Below are 22,575 nucleotides of genomic sequence, written 5' to 3' on the forward strand. Positions count from 1 at the left end.
GGTGCTTGCAAGTGGAACGCGAAGTCACCTGTCGCTCAAATGCTCTTTTTTCAACTGAAGCCTGCTCCTCACTCTTGTCTGCTTGCTTTATTTTGTAATAAAGCGCATTCCCATGCATGGCTGCCATTGGCCAACAGCTCATGTCAATTAAGAAAGGTGTTTAGATCAGTGCGCTTCTTCCTACTGTTACTGTGTATATCGTGGGGTCTGATCCGCACTCTTGGGATAAAGGAACAACAACACTGTAGTGCAAAAAATCACAAGGGCATTTATTGTGTCTTTAATATACTAATTCTTGCTAGCCGGCTCACAACACACAGAACATGCTGATGGGCATGCGGCAAATCTAGTCACCGCGACCGGATAGCAAGCAAATATGTTTGCCCCATGCTGGACACTAACGCCTGGTCATTTGCGCTTACTGTCACGCAAACGGTGGCGTGTTCAAATGGTCGTGTTTGTCCATTCCAGTGTAGGCCTTGCAAGACTGTTTCGCAGAAGCATGGATCGGCACACGTGCGGAATGTCTGCGCCGCTTGCGCACCCCCAAGCCACACAGGAAGAGCCTACTCCCTTCTGCGCCCTGCCATTAGGTGGTGCTAGCAGTGCCACTCCTGCACCATCTCTCGTAATGTGCTGCAGCCAGACCGACTGCCGGCGACACTAAGCAATGTGGAGAAGCCTGATTACAGGAGACGCGAGACATGTGGGGAAAACAACATATCAGGGAACACGTGACAGCTGGCATCCTCACAATATCTATTGACGAAGTTTAATAAACAAGCTAAAATAAGTGAAAATATGCTTTCAAATTTCAATGATAACTATGTACTTCCAGAAGAAGCCGGCTATCATCTGCTGACGCGCGGCCACGACCACCCGCTTAGCAATTAAACATTGGCCACCCTGCTTATCGGTGTCATAGTCGTCAGGTCTCACTAATTTCGTCTACTTTTGAATGCTCTACAAGCTGAAACCCTGCGAAACTTAAGGCCAGACCACACGCATGCTTGCCAGCATGCGCTCACTCCTGGCCGCTCCTGGTTGGATGCCTTCACAGACTTACTGATAGCTCTTCAAAATGCGCAAGCTGAATGTGGTTACTTATCTGTTGGTCCAGCTGGTGAGGACAAAGCCAGTCTGCAGCATGTAGCATGGTCAGACGAGCATATGGGCGCGAGCACACACTCAATCCCTGTCGTGCACAAAACAAACGCTGCGCATATGCACTATAGTTGCATGTAGCTGTGGTGTGCTATGTAGCATAGATAGCGTGCCTGCCGCGGGGTGCTGCGACGAGTCCACTGGCTAAGGGCACTTCGGCTCGCTGAGGACAACTGTGTTTGGCTTACGTTTGGCACATCATAGGTGCCAAAATCAGAAGTAGTGGCATCTACGTTAACACCCAAAATTAAATTTGAACTGTGCACCATGGTAACCTTCAGTAGGCAGAGTGTTGCGGGCACACCCCGCTCCACCGTAGCCTTCTCAGTGCAGGGTATTGAAGAAGGAGCGGAAGCACCGCAAAAGACATGTTTGATTGCCAACAACTTCGCTTCTACTGAGTACATTGAAGTACTTCTTGCAGCAGAGTATTTCTGAAATAGCCTATTTTACCTTCAAATGCATTTCTCTACTTGTTCCAGGGCTCCTTTAAGTTGCTGAGAGGCTATAGCACAGTTTTTTCTTTTTTTATTATTATTACAATTCGTGATCTTGTGGGTTGACACTGGCATGGCTGGGTTCGGTCGTCTGGGTCACCAATTTGTGGGAGGTGGGGCGAAGTGGTAGCCACTGTGGCCACGGTTTATTTAGGCCATGCAGCCATTGTGCAGCACGATCTCGGGAGCAGCCGACACTGCGGACGCTCAGGTCGAGTGTGCTAGCGTCTTCTATTCTTGCGCTACCCACACATGAGCCCATCTTCTTCTTCACCTGCTTTAGAGGTGATAGTCACACTGCTACAGTGCCTTCTTCTAGTGCAAAGTGCGATTGAAATAAAGTGTAATGGTAAAGTCCAGGTAAAGTGTGCAGATCATGTTGTCGTCAGTAGTGTCGGGTTCACGCAATCCGAGAGAGATGTACCAGGCAGCACCAGCAGTGTATGTTCTGAGTAAGGTGCAGCCACAGTGATACCAAAGTGCGTAATTTCGACCTGCTGTAGATTCTCATGGATGCTATTGCCTGTAGAAGTCGGAGCTCCTAAAGTAGGCTGTCTGGCAGCTCCGGACTTGTATGGAGAAAGCACAAGTGATTCATGAGCTGAAAAAACCAGATGGCGGAGCTGCTCCTGCAAAACTTCTGTAGGCCATGCATCTGCGGAAGGTGTGAGCATAGAACATAGGAAGACTCGCCTGCTGCTGCTTGCCATGGAAGCTCGAATGCCGATAGCATCAGGGTTGCGGTGGTTGCTGAAGGCATCGCGAAGGTTGTGCTTGTAGCGTCACCATGCCATCAAGAGTGAAGTTTGCGCCTAGTTGAGCCTGTGGAACAGCCTCTGAATGGGTGATGAGTGAGGTGCCCTCCAATGGAAAGTGGACAGCTTGCAGGAATATCCAAGGAAGGAGAGCGGCGGGGTGTAGAGTAGCTGAAAGCACTTGCATTTGGCCCATTAAATTCCTTGGAGAGAGTCGTCGTGTAGCTGCCTTTGAGCTGGGGAGGAGGCTCATGGACTGAATAGAGGTTTGATCCTGGGACCGGCACATACTGATGATTGGCACGAGTGGATGCAGGCGATGTGGGATCACAAGATGCGGAATGATGCAGTGGTTCAGATGGCAAGAGTTGCGACCGAGTGCTCAAGGTAGCGTAGTGAGCAAGGATAGCTGTCCGCAAGTCCTTGTAGCAGTCGGGGCCAGGGCCTGGCAACCGGAGCCTGGAATGCAGGCAGAGCCGGTAACTTTGTTTAAAAGGAAGTGGCTGTTCAGCTGGATGAATCAGACATCCGGCATGTTGATATAGAATCCCTGGACACCCTACAATCTCGGGACGTCTGCCAGACTGCGTGAGGACACATCACGACTTGCCTTGGGAGAGTCTGTGTGCTGACGCTGGCATGGCTGGGTTCGTTCGTCTGGTGTCACCAATGTGCGGGAGGCGGTGCAAAGAAGTAGCCGCCATAGCCACGGTTTGTTTACCGTAAAAATTACGAGCAAGTGCACCCACCTCCCCCCCCCTCAAGCAAGTCGAAATTACTGCCGAAGTGTGTGTAGGGGGGGGGGGGGGGGGCTATCCCGGAATGGCACCAAAGTTCAGTATAGTGACAACGAAGTCTTCCCACAAGAAAAAAAAAAAATGCAGTGGGCATGGATTTAAAATTTTATTTAACATGAATTAAACCAAAGATTTGTTAGTGCTATTCATCACTCTCAAAACAAGTCGAGCTCAGTTGCAGTGCATGGCTACCGACAACGAACCGCGGCTTAGCCATGCTCGCATCGCACCTGGCAATGCTGTAAATATTGGCATGTTTTCTTCTTCGTGTGAAATTATTGCAAGGAGAGGGTAAAGCGGCAACAACGGTAACAAAACATTGCTGCTTAAGAACGTTGGTGGTTCATTCTGAAGCGCCGTTTGCAACAGACTCAAAGTGAGCCGGAAAAGGCTTAGCAACGATATCGGTGGCAAGTGATCAGCGGCAGTGAGCATAGCTATAACTACTCTGTTGCTGACTGCCCACATTGCTGTGCCGCAGGGAAATCCTCTGTACTGTGTGACAGGCACATCTCACCTTTTGCCAGCAAGACCGCTGTCGGCCGGCGGTCCGTGAACTACAAATGACGTGCGACAAGTTGCTGTGTCGCTAACGGGGACGCGCCTTTAAAAGTAAAAAAATAAAAAAGCCATGGAAACTTCTTTTCATGAACTAGATGTGGCAGGCCAGTGTTGCCTGGATGCGGTGCGTGACAAGGGTGCGAAGCAGGGAGGGGGGGCACCATAGCCGCTCAGGTTGAGTGCATTAGTAGTGTGTTTTAGTCGAGCGTCCTTACGGTCTGCTCCGCTCCAAGTTGACCCGCTAAGCCACAGCGGAGCAGTAGGCGATTTTCACGTTTGAGTTATACGTTTAGCGAAGCAGAAGAGACAGTTTATAGTTGCAGCATCCTATGGCCTAATTCAGGGTAATAACACCAAATAAAAACACCAATTGATCCCATTTATAAAGTAAAATGAATATATGTAACTTATTTGTCCATGAAATATCTAGACTTGTGCTTGTAATGCGTTACCGGCCCATTTTATCCAGTGGAAAATAAAGCGCCATCTTGGGGAACTCCACGTGATAGCCAGTGAGCTTGATTCTGTAATCCAATCCTTTCTGATGCCAACGCTAGCCAACACGCTGCACAGCGCGCACCACATGCTCCTCTGCTGCGGTATTTTCAAATGGGTCATCACTCTCAGCTTCTTGTAGCAAACATAAATCTTCGTCTACGCGAAATCGTGAACATACAAATGAACATAAAGGCGTGGTTGAAGTGCACGGCATGGTTGAGAACATGTCGCTGGAGGCAGCCGTCTTGAAAAGAGCGAGGCAAGTGAGGTCCCTCGATGCACGCGCGAAGGAAGGTGCACGCAGCGACCACCCTTGCTAGTGAAAGATGGCAGCGACATTCTGTGCTCTGCTTTCGCAAGACGGTCCTGCAGTGCGTGCCGACGAGCACGCGACATGTCTCCAAACCAAAGAGGAAGAGGCTACTCCTTTTTGCCCCCGGGTAACCCGTCCGTTAGGTGGTGTTAGCAGCACAACACTCATGGCGTCTGTTGTACTATTCTGCAACTATGCTGACTGCCGGCAGTGCAGAGCTATGCACGGAAGCTGGATTACAGAGGCGCAAGAGCTATGCGAGGAAATCAACATCACAGGATGCATGAGAAACAAGACTTAGTGTCCCCAAATGTCATGGTACCTAATTAAACAAATGAATCTTCCTGCCCTGAATATATATGTCTGTCTTTGACTATTCGGTATCCTTTACTTACTATTTGTATTTGAAAAAGTGTATACAGTCAACAGCCAAATTTCTGGACATCCTAGGTGCCACGAAAACATGAAAATGTGAATGCATGCTTTTTACTGCCTCCAAAAACTCAAATCGCTACAGGAAAAAGAAAAAAGATCATGAAAGAGAACCAGATCGAAAAAGAGCTGGTGCTGGCAAATTTCTACTGGAAGAAAGCTGAAGAGAAAATTCCTAAGCGCACAGCCACAGGGCTAGACAAGGTTCCCGTTAGGCTGATTAATGAACTAAGACCAAAGGTAAGGAAGCTCTGGGGAAAGCAGTGAAAAAACTTTAAAAGATAGAAGAATACCATACAGTTGGTGATAGAGTAGAATGAAATTAATTTATAAAGGTAAGGGGGAGAAAGAATTCACTCGTATAGACCGTTCACCATTACACCGGTAATATACAGGTTAGCAGTGCAGGCAATCAAATTAAAGCTTCAAGCATGGGCAGAGAATCATGGCATTTAGGGAGAACTTCAGAATGGCTTCACAATAGGTAGGCGTTTGGATGATAACTTTTTTGTTCTTACTGAGTGTATTGAAATATCAAGTGTAGAAAGCAGACCATTATATGTGGCCTTTTTAGACATTACAGGAGCACATGACGACATAGATCACAATATTTTGTGGGATACTCTGAAAGGGGAAGGCTTAGGTGACGATTGTCTACAGCTTTTGAGAGAGATTTACCTAGAAAATACCGTTTGCATTGAATGGGAAGGGATGAGGAGCGAGGAGAAAGTTCATATCAACAAGGGACTGAGGCAGGGGTGCCCTTTATCTCCGCTGCTGCTTATGATGTACATGGTGAGGATGGAGAGGGCGCTAGAAGGAAGTAATATCGGGTTTAATCTCTCGTACAAACAGATGGGTACAGAAGTACAGCAGCAGCTTCCAGCTTTATTTTATGCGGACGACATTGTGTTGCTAGCTAACAAGCAAATTAATTTGCAACGTCTGGCTAATATCTGTTGACAGGAAGGCAAGAATTTAGGTTTGAAATTTAGTGTTAGAAAATCAGGTGTTGTGGTATTCAATGAAAACAGTGAACAGATGGTGGCGATACAGGGCCAGGAAATACTTCGCGAAAGAGAATATAAGTACCTTGGTATATGGATAAACGAAGGCAATAGATATATGGAAAGTCAGGAAAAAACAATAACAATGAAGGGGAAGAGAAATGCAGCCATAATGAAGCACAGAGCACTATGGGAATACAATAGGTACGAGGTGCTCCGAGGTATGTGGAAAGGTGTAATGGTTCCAGGACTTACTTTTGGAAATGTGGTTGTTTGCTTTAAATCAAGGGTACAATCAGGACTTGATGGGAACCAAAGGTCAGTGGGTCGCCCCGCATTGGGCACTTACAGGAAGACTACAAATGAAGCTGTGCAGGGCGATATGGGCTGGACTAGTTTTGAAGTGAGGGAAGCTCGCAGTGAAATTGATGGTGAAGAACGGCTGAGGAATATGGATAAAAGTAAATGGGCTGGGAGGGTGCTTAGGTATCTGTACAGGAAAAACGTTGATTCACAGTGGAGGAAAAGAACTAGGAAGCTTACCAGCAAGTACGCGGCCTGTAGGGTGGGCAACATAGCAACAAAGAAGGTCAAGCGGAAAGTCAGAGAGGCTGAAGTAGTCTCATGGGTGGCAGCAATAGAAAAGATACCTGCTATGAGTAACTACTTAAGAAGAAAAATCGAAATCAGGAAAGAAACAATTGATGATAACTCAAAGGGAAGCTCATTACTTTTCGAAGCGAAATCGGGATGCCTTAGAACACACGCCTATAAAGCGAGATATAAGAAAGAAGAGGAAGCATGTGCTTGCTGCGGTAAAGCTAGAGAAACGATGGAGCATGTTTTATTAGAATGTGAAGATATCTGCCCAGTGGTTGACTTAGGCACCACTGGACTGTTTGAAGCGCTTGGGTTCATTGAGAAAAGGGGGAAAGTAAACATGTCCACAATAGAGATTAGTAAGAGGTGATTGGAAAAATGGTGGAAGAAAAGTGAAAAGTGGGAAAAGGACAAAATATGGAGACGTACAAAAACAAGGTTTAGTATAGGGGGTCAGAAATTTTTGTTATGGGAATTCATTGTTCATTTCTTTTTTCTTTTTTAACCTAGATAGAACATTGGGCAGTATAATAGCAAGAGCTTGGTGGCGCAACCCACCACCTCGTTCCAAAGAGGACGCTTGTAACATCCATCCATCCTTCCAAAGGGGGATTAGCCTGGAGCCCGTCGTCGGCCGTGCTGACTTCGTCAGCCATGCAAAGTAAGCGCAGCCTAGGACAATTGCGCGTTGCACGACCGAATGTGCACTCCGAACAGCGATCTCCGATCGCGCCCCAATCATGGCGGAGTAAATTAGGTTAGGTGTTTATTTCTTTGGCTGAAAGTACTTCAGCAGTGTAGCCTGCTTCTTATTGGCAGCCGCATGCTTAAACACGTAGTCCTCAACATAGCCTAAGCGAGAGGCTGGCGGCATAGAAGGGCCAGAGCGGTACAGCCACAGTTGAAGTCGGGACTGGGGCAACATTAGCACTTGCAGGATTAACCTCGGCAGTGTCTTTGTTTGGCCAATACTTCTGCTGTGATCTCCATGTCCGTCAATCGAAGCATTTTGAAACACTGTCACTCACAGAGTATTAAGTGGCATCTGCCAAGGTGTCTATAAGAGAGCCCAGTGAGCGCGCGTAGTCTCGCGTCATTGTGGAATGCAAGCCATGTGGAAACCACCAGTCCTCGCGAGGTGCAGCAGGCACGAGGACTGGTGGAGTCAGTGCGGCAAATGCAATGCGTCGTTGACCAACATCATTGATGTTGTCAAACTCAATGGTCACACTAGCCAAGTCGCCATGTACGTACACTGCTACGTTCAAATGGTGCCTTCGTTGCAATCGATGTGTACAGCTATGGTGCACAGCAGTTGGGAACGTCCATCGTGCCACCGCTATGTTCGAGGGTACTGCGGGAAAGCTCACTGTCTTTTAAGAGCACACGTGGTCTAGGGTGGCGGAGTTCGATACATTCATTTTACATCCAACCCCGTTCGAAATAAAAAATTAAAAAGGCATGCTATTTTCTGGGTGATATAGAAAGTGTACGATATATGCAATAATTCGATATATCCGTGTTAGATATATCGAGGTTTGACTGCATCGAGCTCCATAGCATGCCTTGTAGCTTCCACTCCATCCCGTTACTTCATTTTAAAGGGACACTAAAGGTTACTATGAAGTAAAGTTAAAGTGATAAAGCAGTGCTCTAGAACATCTAAGGCATCAATATAATCGCGAACAGAGCTTTAGTAACCGAGAAATTGAGGTGAATGCATGACACGATTTGAGACTCCCCAGCGACATTCTGGTACTATCCCGATGACGAAGGCACTCCTCTTCATAATATGTCACTAGTACTCAACTACTCGTATTAAAAAGAACATTTCATTAGATTATAAGACGGAAGAAAAGGCTACTTGTCTACTTCAATTCGATTCTAAGAAAAAGTAACATTTTGATGTTACCCTTCAGTAGTATGGGTGGTCGAAAGGTTTCGTTTTCGCTCAACTCTGCGCTGCGCACACTTTGGAGTTCCAGTTGTTTCGTTATCGCGTCGTGCTGCACTGGTTCTGCTGGCTCGCGAAACTTGCATTTGGAACAAGCAGCGAGAATGCCACGTCCATGTGATGTTGTGGGATACGCGAACAGTCCGCGGAACTTGGCCAAGGGCAGTTGCAGTGGCGAATCCAACGTTACTTATCACTGTGTGCCAACGAGTGAACCTCTCCGTTCGAAGTGGTTAAATGCCGTACCTCTGCCACAGCATGTTGGCAAAGAGCCGAAAAATCGCATAGCGTGCCCGCCGCACTTTCTTCCAGAGAATTATGAGTTCAACGCTGACTAACTAAAGTCGTGTGGAGTGCCTTTCAAAGCAATGCTTTCCGTCGGTCTTGCCTGCATTCTCTGAAGAGCAAGAACAACTGCAGGTCGAAGACAGGGCGGTGAGTGCAGCATTTGGTTTTCACGAAGGAAAAGCTACAAATGTGCGAATATGTACAGCCATGACATACAGTTGCCGTCGTAGTAGTATGCAACGACGCCAGCAGCGCGAGCCCTCAGCAGCAGGTCATGTTCATCAGTGCTTAAATCACTGAAGTCGAGCCCAGCATCGCAAGCCATTGTGTCGTTGTCAGGGTCATTCATTGCAACAATCGTCGAAGTAGGCGTCATAAAATAAAAAACCAGGTTATCGTCATGCGCTTTCCCTTCCGCTAGCCACCATAGTTCCGCTTTTGCGCTGCTGTCGGCTCTGTCTTGGCTCTGTTTCTGGCCACGCGTTTGCGTTTTGCGCAGAAAAGCCGTAGCGCCGTCTGCGGGTGCCGTTTTACTCACCGACAGCGCAATGTTGCTATGAGACAATGACGTCACCACTCCTCGATCGGAGGGTGGGCGATTTGAACTGCGCTTGAGGTACGCGGACGCTTCAGAACACATTTTCTCTTAAAATAAGTCTCTTCTTCGCATGAAACAAGCGTTTCGAGGTTCCTGGGATGGTATTTCAACAGTCCACGTTGACTTAATATTAACTTTTAGTGTCCCTTTTAAACAGCATATACATAGAGTAAAAAATGGCGAGGACAGATATGCAGTTTGCAACTGCAATACAGTCGAACCCGGATATATCGAACCCGCATATTTCGAATTATTGGCTATATTGAACACACAGATTACCCCCTTGAAAATACTATGTAAAAGTATAGGACAATTGCGTAGTATATCGAATTCCATTTTCGTCAAACATTTGATATATCGAACGCCGCGCCGTGCCGCGCCCCTGGAAGGTGCGCTTTTCTCAAAGACATTCATGTCTGGACCTCAGGGGAAAACATTTCCGCAGAGTCAGTCAGCAGGCTCCTCCTCTGCGCATACGCGGCCGTCGCCTAGCGACGGAGACGCAGAGCCTTTCCCCCGTTCTTGCGCCCCAGCGGCGCGAGCTCTCTCGCTCGTCCTTTACAGCTGGCGTGTGCATTGGGCAAGGGCATTGGAGCTCAGCGAAGAGAGTGTGCGGCATGGAGACGCGGCGACGTTTCCAAGCCACGCTTCCTGGGAAAAAGGAGAGAGAGAGTGAGGGGTCGGCACAGTCGCTCGTGGGCCGGGGGAGACAAGAGAGCCAGAGGGGGCTCAGAAAACGAACACAGCACCTTCGACGGTATATTCCGCCGATCTTTTTCCACGCTCTCTTTTTTCTTTTCCCTTTGTTGTTCCTTCGCAGCCCCGTTGACTGCCGCTCGAACAGGCTTCGCTCGGACTGCTCCATCTGCGCATCGCGCGTTTTGTTGTGCGTACCTCTGTTTCAATGTGCGTGTGTAGCGTGTGTGATTGCGGTCATCTGGTGAGCTATGGCATCCGCGGACATAAAAAAGAGGAAGAAGCTGGACTTTGCAAGAAAGCTTGAAGTAATCCGGCGTGTCGAGAATGGAGAAAAAAAGTCCTCCGTGGCAGACGCATTCAACATTCCGCGGAGTATTTTAAGTACATTGTTAAAAAACAAGCAGGACATCAAGCTTAAAGCAGGTGAGGAAAGTCGCTCGGGAGCGTGTCGTGTGCGCCCTGCTGCTTTTGACAAAGCGGAGAAGGCACTCTAAACGTGGTTTCTTGAAATCCGAGCGAAAAATATTCCCGTGGATGGCCTGATGTTAATCGAAAAGGCGAAATGGTTTGCTACGGCTGTTGGCGAAGAGAACTTTTGCAGTGGCACTGGATGGCTACAATGGTTTAAAAACCGCCACGGCATTGTAGGAAAAGCCATTTCAGGCGAAAGTGGGGCTGTCAGCAGCCAGGAGATGCAGCAGTGGCTTTCTGAGGAGTGACCGAAGATCACTGACAAGTTTTCGCCTGCAGAAATCTTCAATGCAGACGAAACTGGTCTCTTTTGGCAAATGTTGCTGAATAAGACACTCGCTCTTCGTGGAACCTCATGCCACGGCGGTAAAATGGGCAGTGTGTGTGTCGGTGCTGCTTGCAGCCAACATGGACGGCTCGTGCAAGCTACGGTCATTCGTGATCGGGAAGAGCAAGTCACCGCGCTGCTTCAAGAACTGTAAACAGCTTCCCGTCCGCTACGGCTGTAATAGGAAGGCCTGGATGACACGTCAACTTTTGGTTGAATGGCTGCAGGCTTGGGACGCTGAGTTGGGCAAGTCGGGCTGCCGAGTTTGCCTTCTGGTAGACAACTGTTCGGCCCATCAAACGACTTGCAAGCTGCAGCACATCGAATTGAAGTTTCTCCCGCCAAACACCACAGTGAGACTGCAGCCCCTTGACCAGGGTATCATAAAGGCATTCAAGGTAGGCTATCGGAAGCGACTTATTCAACGGCTCCTCATAAACCTCCGCATGGGAACCGATCTCAAGATTGACCTGCTCGGCGCGATCCAGATGATTACTGGCGCTTGGAGCGACTTGAAGCAGGCCACAGTAGCCAACTGTTTTGGCAAGGCAGGCCTTGAAGTGGCCGGAGATTAATGTCTGGAAGCTTTAGATGACGATGAGTGCTTGGAGGACGCGTTCTGCGACTTGTCCAATTTTCCCGGCGCCGTCCCGTCCGAAGTTACTGTTGATGACTTCTGACAGTTACTGACGCTGACAGCGAAGTTCAAGTGGTAGCCGACCTCGCTGATGAGGACATTGTGGCCGGAATAGCTGGCGTTCAAGACGGCGATTCCAGCAACGACGAGGGCAACTGTGTTTGGGAAGAAATGCGTCCGTGCACAGCCACTGAACTAGCATCAGCGTTCAGCCTGATTCGGCGCTGTTGCACCGAAATGGAAGGCATTGGGCTCTCGCATCTGGACAGTCTCGAGAAGATTGAGACTAGTGTTTTAAACTTCATTTCCCAGAGTAAAAAGCAGCCCAAAATTAGTGATTTTTTTTCTGTGAAATAAACCGCTTTCATATTGTGTGCACATGCTATGTGATTCGCGGCTGTTCCAATCAGTAAGCCACAATTTTTTATGATCGCGAGTGCTTTTTTGGCCTATATCTGTATACCGAATTTTCGCTATATCGAACTATTTTCCGATCCCCCTCGAATTCGATATATCCGGGCTCGACTGTATCATATTCTTTAGCCATATTCAAAGATGGGGCTTTGCTTTTCACCATTGTTGCGAGGAATTACCAAATGATCATATGTTACGCATCTGATTCCTGAATTCAGTCTCCAATGATATCTTTCAGCTTATTGATACGTGCTAAATGTTGCTTCATTAATCTTTGTTCTAGGTAACTCCACACAAAATAATCGCATATTGTCAGGTCTGGAGGATACACTCTAAAAACAGTTGCACCCTTTGGGGTGTATATTTGCCACACAACAATAATCATCATCTGTCTTACTTGCATTTCCTTTTTCGAAAACGCTGCACTCATTACTTTCCTGTCGAGAATCCTCTGTCATGCTCATAATGCGCATGCTGTTCGTGACTTGGAAGTACTGGGCTCGCAGCGTTAAAGAAAGGAAATGCAGGCAAGACAGATGAGGATTATTGTTCTGTGGCAAATATACACCCCAAAGGGTGCAACTGTTTTTAGACTGTACGAAGGCCACGGGGTGCTGGCTCTCGTTTGAAAAACGGCAGTATAGTTAAACCTCGGTACAACGAAGTTGGCAAAATCTGCACTTTACTTCATTATATTCAAATTTTGTTATATTGAAAGTTGACTTTCTATGTGAATAAGTACAGTCGCTGGTGGACTTCTCTTACACATAAGGGGCCATAAAGATTTTGAAATTATTGGGCCATTGGGAAAAGATGCTTCCTTGGCCTTTAGCTTCAATGTGTCTCCTAAAATTGAGATTACATGACAGCTCTGCCTGCAAAAGGGCACTGAGCGCTGTACATGCTAGAAACACAGTATTGCCCAAAGTTAACGAAAACAGGTTCATTTGCCTCTGGTGACACCCAACACTGCTCAAACGCCCAGTCTCAGAGCAGCGAAAAAAGGAAAGGGCGCCGCTAGCATGTGATTGCAGCAGGAGTGGCTCCCTGTGCAACGTCACTAAGGAAGAAGTGTCCCGATGGCTATGTGGTGTACTCTTACAATGACCAATGGGCCTTCTCATGAGAGCTAGGGCAACCTCTATTGGCTTCTGCCTCCAATAAATGTGGCGCAGCTCAGTACAACCATGCACTAGGCACCGCTGTTCAGCTTAGCGTTCAGAACAGAATCAACACAAGGTACGCACTCACTGTATGTGCAAGGCACCATAAACAAGCTTAAGCCCAAGTGATGCCCAATAACAAAGGTGCCGGCAGAAAAGAGGAAAAACGTGTACTTACCTGTCCCAGAGAAGTCTTCCTCGCGCTGACTCTGCTGATTGTGTCGCCGTGGCCGGCAGTGTGAAGCGCCACCCTTGAAAACTAGTCAGTAGAAAATTACTCACTGACACTCCTGGGGCAGAGCACCAAGGGATTGGCAGTTTGGCCTTTGCTCTGACTCATTGCAGGTTTAAAAGGGAAAGACACAGCAGGCAGAATAGGCGAACGCCACATAAGGGTGACAGGATGTACCTCAATCCCCACAAACTTCAAACTTTGCAAGAGTGGTTGAGCCTCAGTAAAATGTATTGAGGAGAACGGCTAATTTGGTCATGTGAGTATGGTAGTGCAATTTATGAATGATGTTTGTGGTCATTTGAGCAAGAGGTATTTTGCAATGTAACCAATAAACTTTTCTGCCCACTGTTGGAATCTCGGTGCTGACGGCCGTTATTGCAATCGGACCGCTGGCGCCCGTTGTTGCAAATGGGTCGCAAGCCCCAAGGGTAGCGTTGGCCTGGCGGCCTGGGGCACGACTGGAAGCATCCGAAGGTCCTGGCAAAGCATGAGTTGACTGCTAACAGAACAACTCGTTTATTCTAGCATCGGAAAAGAGCGGCCGGTCAGGTCGACCGAAGTGGAGAGACGGGAGAGCACGTTGCTCAACAGAAGAAATCGGAGCCTCTCTCCTGGCGTCCGGGGGCAGCTGCTCTTATACTCTCGGAGTTGAGGGCAAGAGGGAATGTCACGGGACGAGGCCACGTGACAGCGAGGCACGGACGAGCTGAGAGACATGTTGAGACGAGTATAGTGACGCATCAGCCGGGCCGGCGCCGGTCAGACCTCCTCGCTTCACACCTGGGGAGCTCCTCTCCCCGGCTGCCGTGCTTTGACAAGCATGGGCACACACACACGCACACACGAAGACACGTGGCACTGAAACATGCCTGGACGCGCTTGGCGGGGAGGCTTTGCGGCAGCTTCGAACGAGCCAAAATGTCCGCCGCTTTGAACGAAGCTCCGGTGTCCGTTGCATCCGCGCCGGCTATACCGCGCGTCGTAGGCGAAACGTAACACCACTTATTATGTTCATTCTTTAATGGCTGAGGACCAGCGCTTGCATTTGTTTGTGCATAACTGTGTTATTTTTGTATGGAATTTATATATATATATATATATATATATATATATATATGTGTGTGTGTGTGTGTGTGTGTATATTTTTGAAAGTCTTTGTTGGTGTTGCTAAGTTATTATATTAACCAGCGACATGTGCATCATTTAAAGTGGGCACTCACCCATGTCTTTTTGGTGTTTGCACCAGGTTCGTCCCGGCAAACCCTATCCCAGGGATCAGATGTGCTGAAAGGGTAGGCATCTTCTTTCCAACTGTGCATCATTTAACATTCAATAGTTCACATGGCAGTATTTGTGTATTAGCTCCTGAGCCATACTACATTAGCAGTTTTCATGTAACGGTACTTTTCATGAAGTCAAAGTGCTGTGAGTGCAGACACCGTACTTATAGCCTGGGCTTGTGATTCAATTTTTTTCTTGCTGTGCCATGGCAGATACAGTAGGTTTCTGTTGCACCAGTTAGGCTCCAATTAATTCAATTTTTTAGTTAATTTGATACTGACCGAACATCCCAGCCTGAAATTAGCCTTAGCTGAATAATACAAACTTGAATCATTGGCACACACATGCCTGACCCCAGTGGTGGTCACTCTGATAGCTGCAACGTCTGTCTTGGCAGTGGTTAGGAAAACAGTGAATGCTTCAAGTACATCATCTCCAGCCGAAAATTCCTTCTTTTTGGCCATTGCTTGAAAGATTTCCAAACGAAAATGGTAGCTCACAATGAGTCATTACAGTATTTACCTAATTCTTACACGCACATTTTTTTTTTCCAAGCAAATTCGCTCGAAAATTGCCTGCCTAGTCTACCATCAGAGCCAGCCTAGCCAGATCAGAAAGCATCACAAGATGGTGACAATAATTTCTCGTATAGCATGACAATGTGCCGCCTTCAGAATTTAATTACAAAAGCTCATTCAAAAGATAAGTTATTTTCTATGCTAAGCTAGTGCCAGAAAATTGCATCTCTTGTTCTTGGCATTTATTTTGGAGTAGGACATCGCAACATTTCGGCACTCGCATGGTTGTCTGCTACGCTGCTACTTTAAGCCTCATCACAACCAGTAGCACCATAGGAGGCAATCGAGCAAGCTGGAGTAAATGCAAAAATTTCATAATGTCCGGTCTCACATGATCGCTCTCTGTGTCATGATGTTACGCAGTCGCCACCTGGTAAAGAAGACTGCAAATGGCTGTAGAAAAGTGTTTATTATTTAGGACACTCTGAGGCTTGGCAGTATTTCAATAGGGTTTTGAGGTCTTGGACATTCATTTAATGCAAAAAACGAGTTGAAAGTGCCATGTCAGTACTCCTTTAGCATGCTCTTCATCTTGCTTCTGTTTTTATGAGAGCTCAGCCTCAATTGCACTGTGACATCAGGTCATATCCTAGCTACATTGTCTGCACACTTTAGAGACCCAGGAAAGTCAGTGATATGTGGTGGTGCAAGCTTTTTGGTCACACGTACAAGCACTAGCTCAGTGCCATCTGTTCTCCTGCCAGAACGGAGGAGCGGCCCAACTACAGCACCTTGCAACGACCCAAGTGCCCTCCACCTCCGGCTCCAGGGCCTACTGGTAAGTGGTTCCATTTGCTAAACAGTGCCACTGAATAAGAAGTGGAAATGTCATGTGGTAAGAAGAAAAGTTTCACTTGTTCAACCCACCTCTGTGTACAGCTGGCAGCTTCCTGTACATCCCTCAGAGCGCTTGAATATTTATAAAATTGGTCCTGCAAGGTTACTGGCAGACTTCACAAAGCAACTTTATTTTGTACATTCAATTATCTCTGTCCTTGAAGCTGCTCCCTTTGGAAGCATTGAGCTGTTTAGGCATTGTGGAGAGCAGTGCTGTCAGGCTGCACCAGTAAGTAAAAAATATGTATATATAATACTCCTGCCCAATTTGTACTTGAATTTCTGACAGAGATAGCATGCACGTGAAATGGAGCACATGCAAGCAGCTTCTCCACAGATGGACATAGGTAATTCATCATCATAGACTGACCTCTTTTGTAGACACAACATATATACACTTCCAACTTGCCCACTTGGCCAAGTTGGAGTGATCCATTGTAAGCAGCACAAACAAATGAGTACAACTAAGGCAGAACACACATCAGCATTAAGAACATGCAATTTGCACATTGGCAAGTCATGTTGGATGGTTGACTCTAATGGCACAAAGAAAACTACGGCAGCTTTGAAGCATTCGGGGGTCAGAGAATGCAGCATGAACACACGTGTAAGTGTACATTACCAGTTTCTCATGATGCATGGCGGTGCATATTGACAAACTGGGGAGTGCGTTTTGAAGTCCATCACTGTGGTGCTGTGTTGTGCTACCTGAATGTGGTTGGTAAGCTAGTGGTCTACATGATGCATGCCCTTCTCTTCACAAGCAGCATCGGCTGCCTGCAACAGCATCAGCAGTGGCGACCCTGTTGGCAGCAGCAATGGCCGTCTGCTGGATGTGGCCTTGCTGTCGAGTGGGAGCGGTGCAGCTGCTACCGAGGTGCCCGTGCCACCACCACGGAAGGTGGGCCACGCCCTTGTTCACCTTTGGTACACTGGACTCTGTCCCAGGCCCTCTGCTGCCAAGGTTCTTGCTCTCTGCTGCTCATCTGCACGCTTTCTCACCTTCTGCCTTGGCCAGGCTGATGACATAGCTTGTTGAGGCCACTACGCCCCTCAATCCACATTGTAACTTCAGTCAGAAGGTTTGCTGCTCCAATCATCATTCTCTCTCTCTGTCATCATTATCTCTATCATTTTCCTCATCCTCCACTTGTTCTGTTTTCATTCGTCTTTCAAGTTTCTTTTTGGGAGGTGCAAAGCGTGCACTACAGTCGAACCCGGATATATCGAACTTGAACGGGATCGCAAAATAGTTCAATATATTGATAATTGGATACACAGAAATTGGCTTGAGACACCGCTCGAGTCGCGACAAATGATGGCTTATCGGAGCATTCAAGAACAGCGAAGTCCATACGGGCAACGTAAAGGCGCATTTTAACGCGACAGCGTTAAGGAGCTCGTGCCGCACAAAAGCCAGTGTTGTCGGCGTCGGCGGCGTTGGCCGTGAGCGATAAATCCCAGAAGGCACTTCATAAATAAAAAACATCTTGCAAGGTGGGCTGGTGGGAATCGAACCAGGGTCTCCGGAGTGTGAGACGGAGACGCTACCAATTAGCACGAGTTCGTTCCTTCAAAACGGGACAAAATCGCCTCTAGTGAATGCGGTGCTGCCATAGAAACGTGCAGTAGAAAGTTATACTGCGGTGTATATCGGTAATTATGACCATGTAACTTACAGAAGTCGCAGTTTCACGAGTAGCGAAGTACGTTTCCACTAAATTTCTTCCGTGCTCTGCGCACACGCAGAGTCATCTTGCGGCAAACAGAGAAGACCCCCTCCTCGCAATGTACGGCACTGCCCTGACACGTGTCGCGCCACTCGCCCCATGATCGCGTCCGCCTTCATGGCGCGTTGGGGCCCGGCTATCTGTACCGATCGCGACATTTGGCTGGCGTAGCGCGTTTGAGTAGGCGGTGCGAACGGGGTGCGATAACGCTATCGCATTCCACTCTTGAAGGCGAAGCTTAAGCGTCCTCCAATTTTTATTTCGCAGAAGAAAAAAAATCACTAATCTTTGACTGCCTCTTGCTCTGGGAAACAAAGTTGAAAATGTTGCTTTTGATCTTGCTGAGACTTTCTAGGTGTGATAGTCCGGTGCCCTCCACTTCACAGCAACAACGTCGAATCAGGCTGAACTCCGACGCTAGCCCAGAGGTTGTGCACGGGCGCATTTCTTTGTGACCACGGTGACCTTCGTCACCACTGGAACCGTCTTCCTCTGGGGTGCCAGCAATTCCCGCCACAATTTCCTGCGAGGAGCTTTAGGGAAAGTGCACCTTCCAGGGCAGGGCGGGGCGCTCCTCTAGACCGGCCGTCACCAAGCCAGTTTCCTTGTTCTCTCTTGTATGTGGCTTGCAAATGTCATGGGGCGCTGCGCACCTAACGACAGCAGCAAATGCGAGGGGCTTTGGGGAAAGTGCACTTTCCAGGGCGCGGCGCTGCTCTAGACTAGCCGTCGCCAAGCCTGCTTCCTCCATGCACGCAGCTCGCAAACGTCACACAGCATCGCGCGCCGAATGACCGCAGATGGGCACAGGAGATGCCGGTGCGTTTGGAGAAAGTACACCTTCCAGTATGCGGCGAAGGGTTTGGTAAATCGAACGACCTGCGAAACTAGAGTTCAATATTCAGCGCAACTTTCTTATACATTTACACAGGATTTTCAAGGGGATAATCTGTGTGTTCGATATAACCAATAATTCGAAATATCCGAGTTCGATACCGTATTTACTCGCATAATGATCGCACTCGCGTAATGATCGCACCCCTGAATTTTGTCGTCAAAGTTAGATTTTTTTTATTTACCATGTAATGATCGCACCCCAAACTTGCCGCAGCTATATGTCGTGTGCCAAGTCTAGCTAATATTGATTGCGCTTACCATCTGTCGAATGCTACGCGAACGACTCTTCAAGACCAAACCAAGCGGTCTGCACGCACCAAACATTCTTAAGTAGATGCCTCATTTCATTACTTTCATCACTTTCCGCACTTCCATGACTAAAAAAAAGCTGCAACCAAACTTGCCTTTATTATGTGTAGTCTTTTTAATAGTTGTGGTCAACAACAAAAAAGGCGCCTTTCGATTCTTCTCATCTGCACTCATGGGCACGCAACAAATCGCGAGCGGTAACGATAGTAGCCACGTTTACATTGATACGTTAAAAGTGCACCCTGTTCATACGCCGACACTTGTAACACAGCTAAGATATTCACCGACCCTTAGCGGAAACGTGCCGTATTAGGATAGTAGTGAAGACAGATGCCGCAGTTTCCGCAGCATGCCGGCCATGTGGTTCGATGTCACTGGCAGTTAAGCACGCCCATCTGTTTCTGTCCCCTCAAAGTGGACATGGCTATGTTATTGCCGTAGACTTGCCGATATTAACGATATTGTTGCGGGAAGAAAGCAGGCCCACGAGTGTAAAATAACTTATATTTACAAATGATGGATATGGCGTTCAGGCAACCGCCAGACTTCGTCTTTCTCTAGTCCAATTCAACGTCTTCCTTCACTTCACCGTAACATCACCCTCCCGGTGGGGGAGCTCCGTCCCGGTGCAAGTTAAACAGCCTCACTTATTGGGGGGACATAGGGCTTGAGCCTGGTGACGTGAACAACATCACTGGTTAAGTTGGGAGGCACGGAAGGCTGACCGAGTGGGGCGATCTCGTAGGTCACGTCGGACAGTTGGCGTAAGATCTGGTACGGACCAGAAAAACGGGACAGTAATTTTTCCGACAAGCCGACACGACGTGAAGGCGTCCAGAGAAGGACAAGGGAACCAGGTGAAAAATGGTGGTCTCGGTGCCGAAGGTCGTAGCGTCGCTTTTGAGAAGCTTGCGAGACTGTGAGGCGATGACGGGCGACATCTCGGGCCTGGGCGGCTAAGTCAATAGCATCGCGAGCGTAAGCAGTGCTGGGTGACTGTACTGCGGAAGGTAGCAACGTGTCAAAAGGCAAGGTGGGGTCGCGGCCGTACAAAAGGAAAAATGGTGAAAATCCGGCAGTGTCGTGACGGGACGAGTTGTATGCGAAAGTGACGTATGGTAAAGCGACGTCCCAGTCGCGGTGATCGTTGGAAACGTACATGGCGAGCATTTCAGTGAGTGTGCGGTTGAGTCGCTCGGTGAGGCCGTTCGTTTGAGGGTGGTACGCGGTAGCAATCCGATGTTCTGTAGAACAGGAGCGGAGCAGATCATCAACGACCTTCGATAGAAAGTAGCGGCCGCGATCCGTCAGCAACTGGCGAGGGGCGCCGTGGTGCAGGATGACGTCTTTTAGTAAGAAGTCGGCGACATCTGTAGCGCAGCTGGTTGGCAGGGCTCGTGCGATGGCATATCTAGTGGCATAATCGGTTGCTACAGCAATCCATTTGTTTCCTTTGATGGAAATTGGAAACGGACCAAGGAGGTCGAGGCCCACACGGAAGAAGGGCTCTGTAGGTATATCAATGGGTTGAAGCAAACCAGCGGGAGGCATAGCAGGCGTCTTCCGGCGCTGACACAGGTCGCAAGAAGCGACATAACGGCGCACAGAGCGATAAATGCCAGGCCAGAAGAAGCGGCGCCGCAGGTGGTCGTAAGTACGAGTGACGCCCAGATGTCCAGCAGTAGGAGCGTCATGAAGTTGCTGGAGCACGGTGAGTCGAAGGTGCTTGGGGACGACTAGGAGGAGCTCCGGGCCGTCAGGACGAACGCTACGACGGTATAAAGTTCCATCGCGCAAGGTGAACATCCGAAGGGACGGGTCATTGGGCGAGGAGCTTAGGCGTTCCATAAGTGTTCGAAGAACAGGATCCTTGCGCTGCTCGTCGCCAATGTGGAGGAAGCCGGAGAGGGACAGAATACTGATGTCCGAGTCTGCATCGGTATCGTCCAGTTGATCCACGGGATTGCGGGACAGGCAGTCAGCGTCTTTATGCAGGCGTCCTGACTTATATATAATAGAAAATGTATATTCTTGTAGGCACAATGCCCAACGTGCAAGTCGTCCAGTTGGGTCCTTCAAAGAGGAGAGCCAGCAGAGGGCGTGATGGTCGGTGACAACGCAGAAGCTCCGACCGAAAAGGTACGGGCGAAATTTCGCGACCGCCCATACGAGCGCGAGACATTCTCTCTCAGTAATGGAGTAATTTCGCTCGGGCGTGGAAAGGCGGCGGCTAGCGTAAGCGATGACACGGTCTTGGCCCTGTTGACGCTGAGCGAGGACAGCGCCGATGCCATGACCACTCGCGTCAGTTCGTACTTCAGTGGGCGCAGAAGGGTCAAAGTGGGAGAGAATCGGGGAAGTGGTAAGCCGCTCAATCAGGGTAGAGAAGGCTTTCTCCTGTAGCGGTCCCCAAGAGAAAGAGGCGTCTTTCTTAAGAAGGTCAGTGAGAGGGTGAGCGATGTCCGCAAAATTTTTCACAAATCGCCGAAAATAAGAGCATAAGCCCAGAAAACTACGGACATCGTTCGTTGAACAAGGTACAGGAAAATTTCGCACGGCGTGAACTTTCTGTGGATCAGGTTGGATTCCGGCGGCGTTGACGAGATGACCAAGCATGTTAATTTCACGGCGACCGAAATGGCACTTGGAGGAGTTTAGCTGAAGGCCAGCCCTGCGAAACACGGAGAGTATGGTTGTGAGGCGCCGCAGGTGGCTCTCAAAGTTCGGCGAAAACACAATCACATCGTCGAGGTAACACAGGCATGTAGACCACTTCAAGCCGCGCAAGAGAGAGTCCATCATGCGCTCGAATGTAGCTGGCGCATTGCATAATCCAAAGGGCATGACTTTAAATTGGTACAGACCGTCCGGTGTGACAAAGGCGGTTTTCTCGCGGTCCATCTCATCGACGCTAATCTGCCAATAGCCGGAGCGGAGGTCAATTGATGAAAAGTATTGGGATCCGTGAAGGCAGTCAAGAGCGTCATCAATGCGAGGCAAGGGATAAACATCCTTCTTTGTTATCCGGTTGAGGTGACGGTAGTCAACGCAGAAGCGCCACGAGTTATCTTTTTTCTTTACTAAGACAACCGGTGATGCCCACGGGCTACTGGAGGGTTCAATGATGTCCTTGTCCATCATCCTGTCTACTTCTTTCTGTATGATGGCCCTTTCTGTTGCCGAGACACGATATGGCCGCCTATGAATGGGGCTGGCGTCACCGGTGTTGATGCGATGCGTGACAACAGATGTCTGGCCAAGTGGACGGTCGTCCAAATCAAAGATGTCCCGATAAGATGACAGGAGATGACAAAGAGCTGTTGTTTGCTCGGAAGGAAGGTCGGGGGCGATCATCTTAGAAACATCGTCCGCAGGCGTCGAGTACGAAGGAGTGGATGACAAAGGTCCGTTCGTACTGAGGAAGGATTCAGAGGTCAAAAAAGAAATCTGAAATTCTTCCAAAGGAGTGATATGCGCTATGGCGATACCGTGTGGCAAAACATGTGACGAGAACCCAAAATTGAGGATGGGC

The 22,575-nt window shown here is 48.5% G+C and overlaps 1 protein-coding gene across 6 annotated transcripts in view; it reads left to right on the plus strand.

Moving 5' to 3' along the window:
* Asap (ArfGAP domain of ASAP) overlaps window positions 1-22,575 on the plus strand; it is a 181,701-nt gene that overhangs the window by 102,437 nt on the left and 56,689 nt on the right. For 4 of the 6 annotated variants that reach the window (XM_070539292.1, XM_070539291.1, XM_070539289.1 and 1 more), the window contains 3 exons: window positions 14,658-14,703; window positions 15,975-16,048; window positions 16,872-17,071. In XM_070539292.1, coding sequence (XP_070395393.1) covers window positions 14,658-14,703; window positions 15,975-16,048; window positions 16,872-17,071 — 320 coding nt within the window. Of the gene's footprint in view, window positions 1-471; window positions 758-14,657; window positions 14,704-15,974; window positions 16,049-16,871; window positions 17,072-22,575 lie in introns of those variants that run through there. The other 2 variants (XM_070539293.1, XM_070539295.1) reach the window with 2 other exon arrangements.

This window comes from Dermacentor albipictus, chromosome 5 (genome assembly GCF_038994185.2).
Source record: "Dermacentor albipictus isolate Rhodes 1998 colony chromosome 5, USDA_Dalb.pri_finalv2, whole genome shotgun sequence".
Taxonomy (NCBI): Eukaryota; Metazoa; Arthropoda; class Arachnida; order Ixodida; family Ixodidae; genus Dermacentor; species Dermacentor albipictus.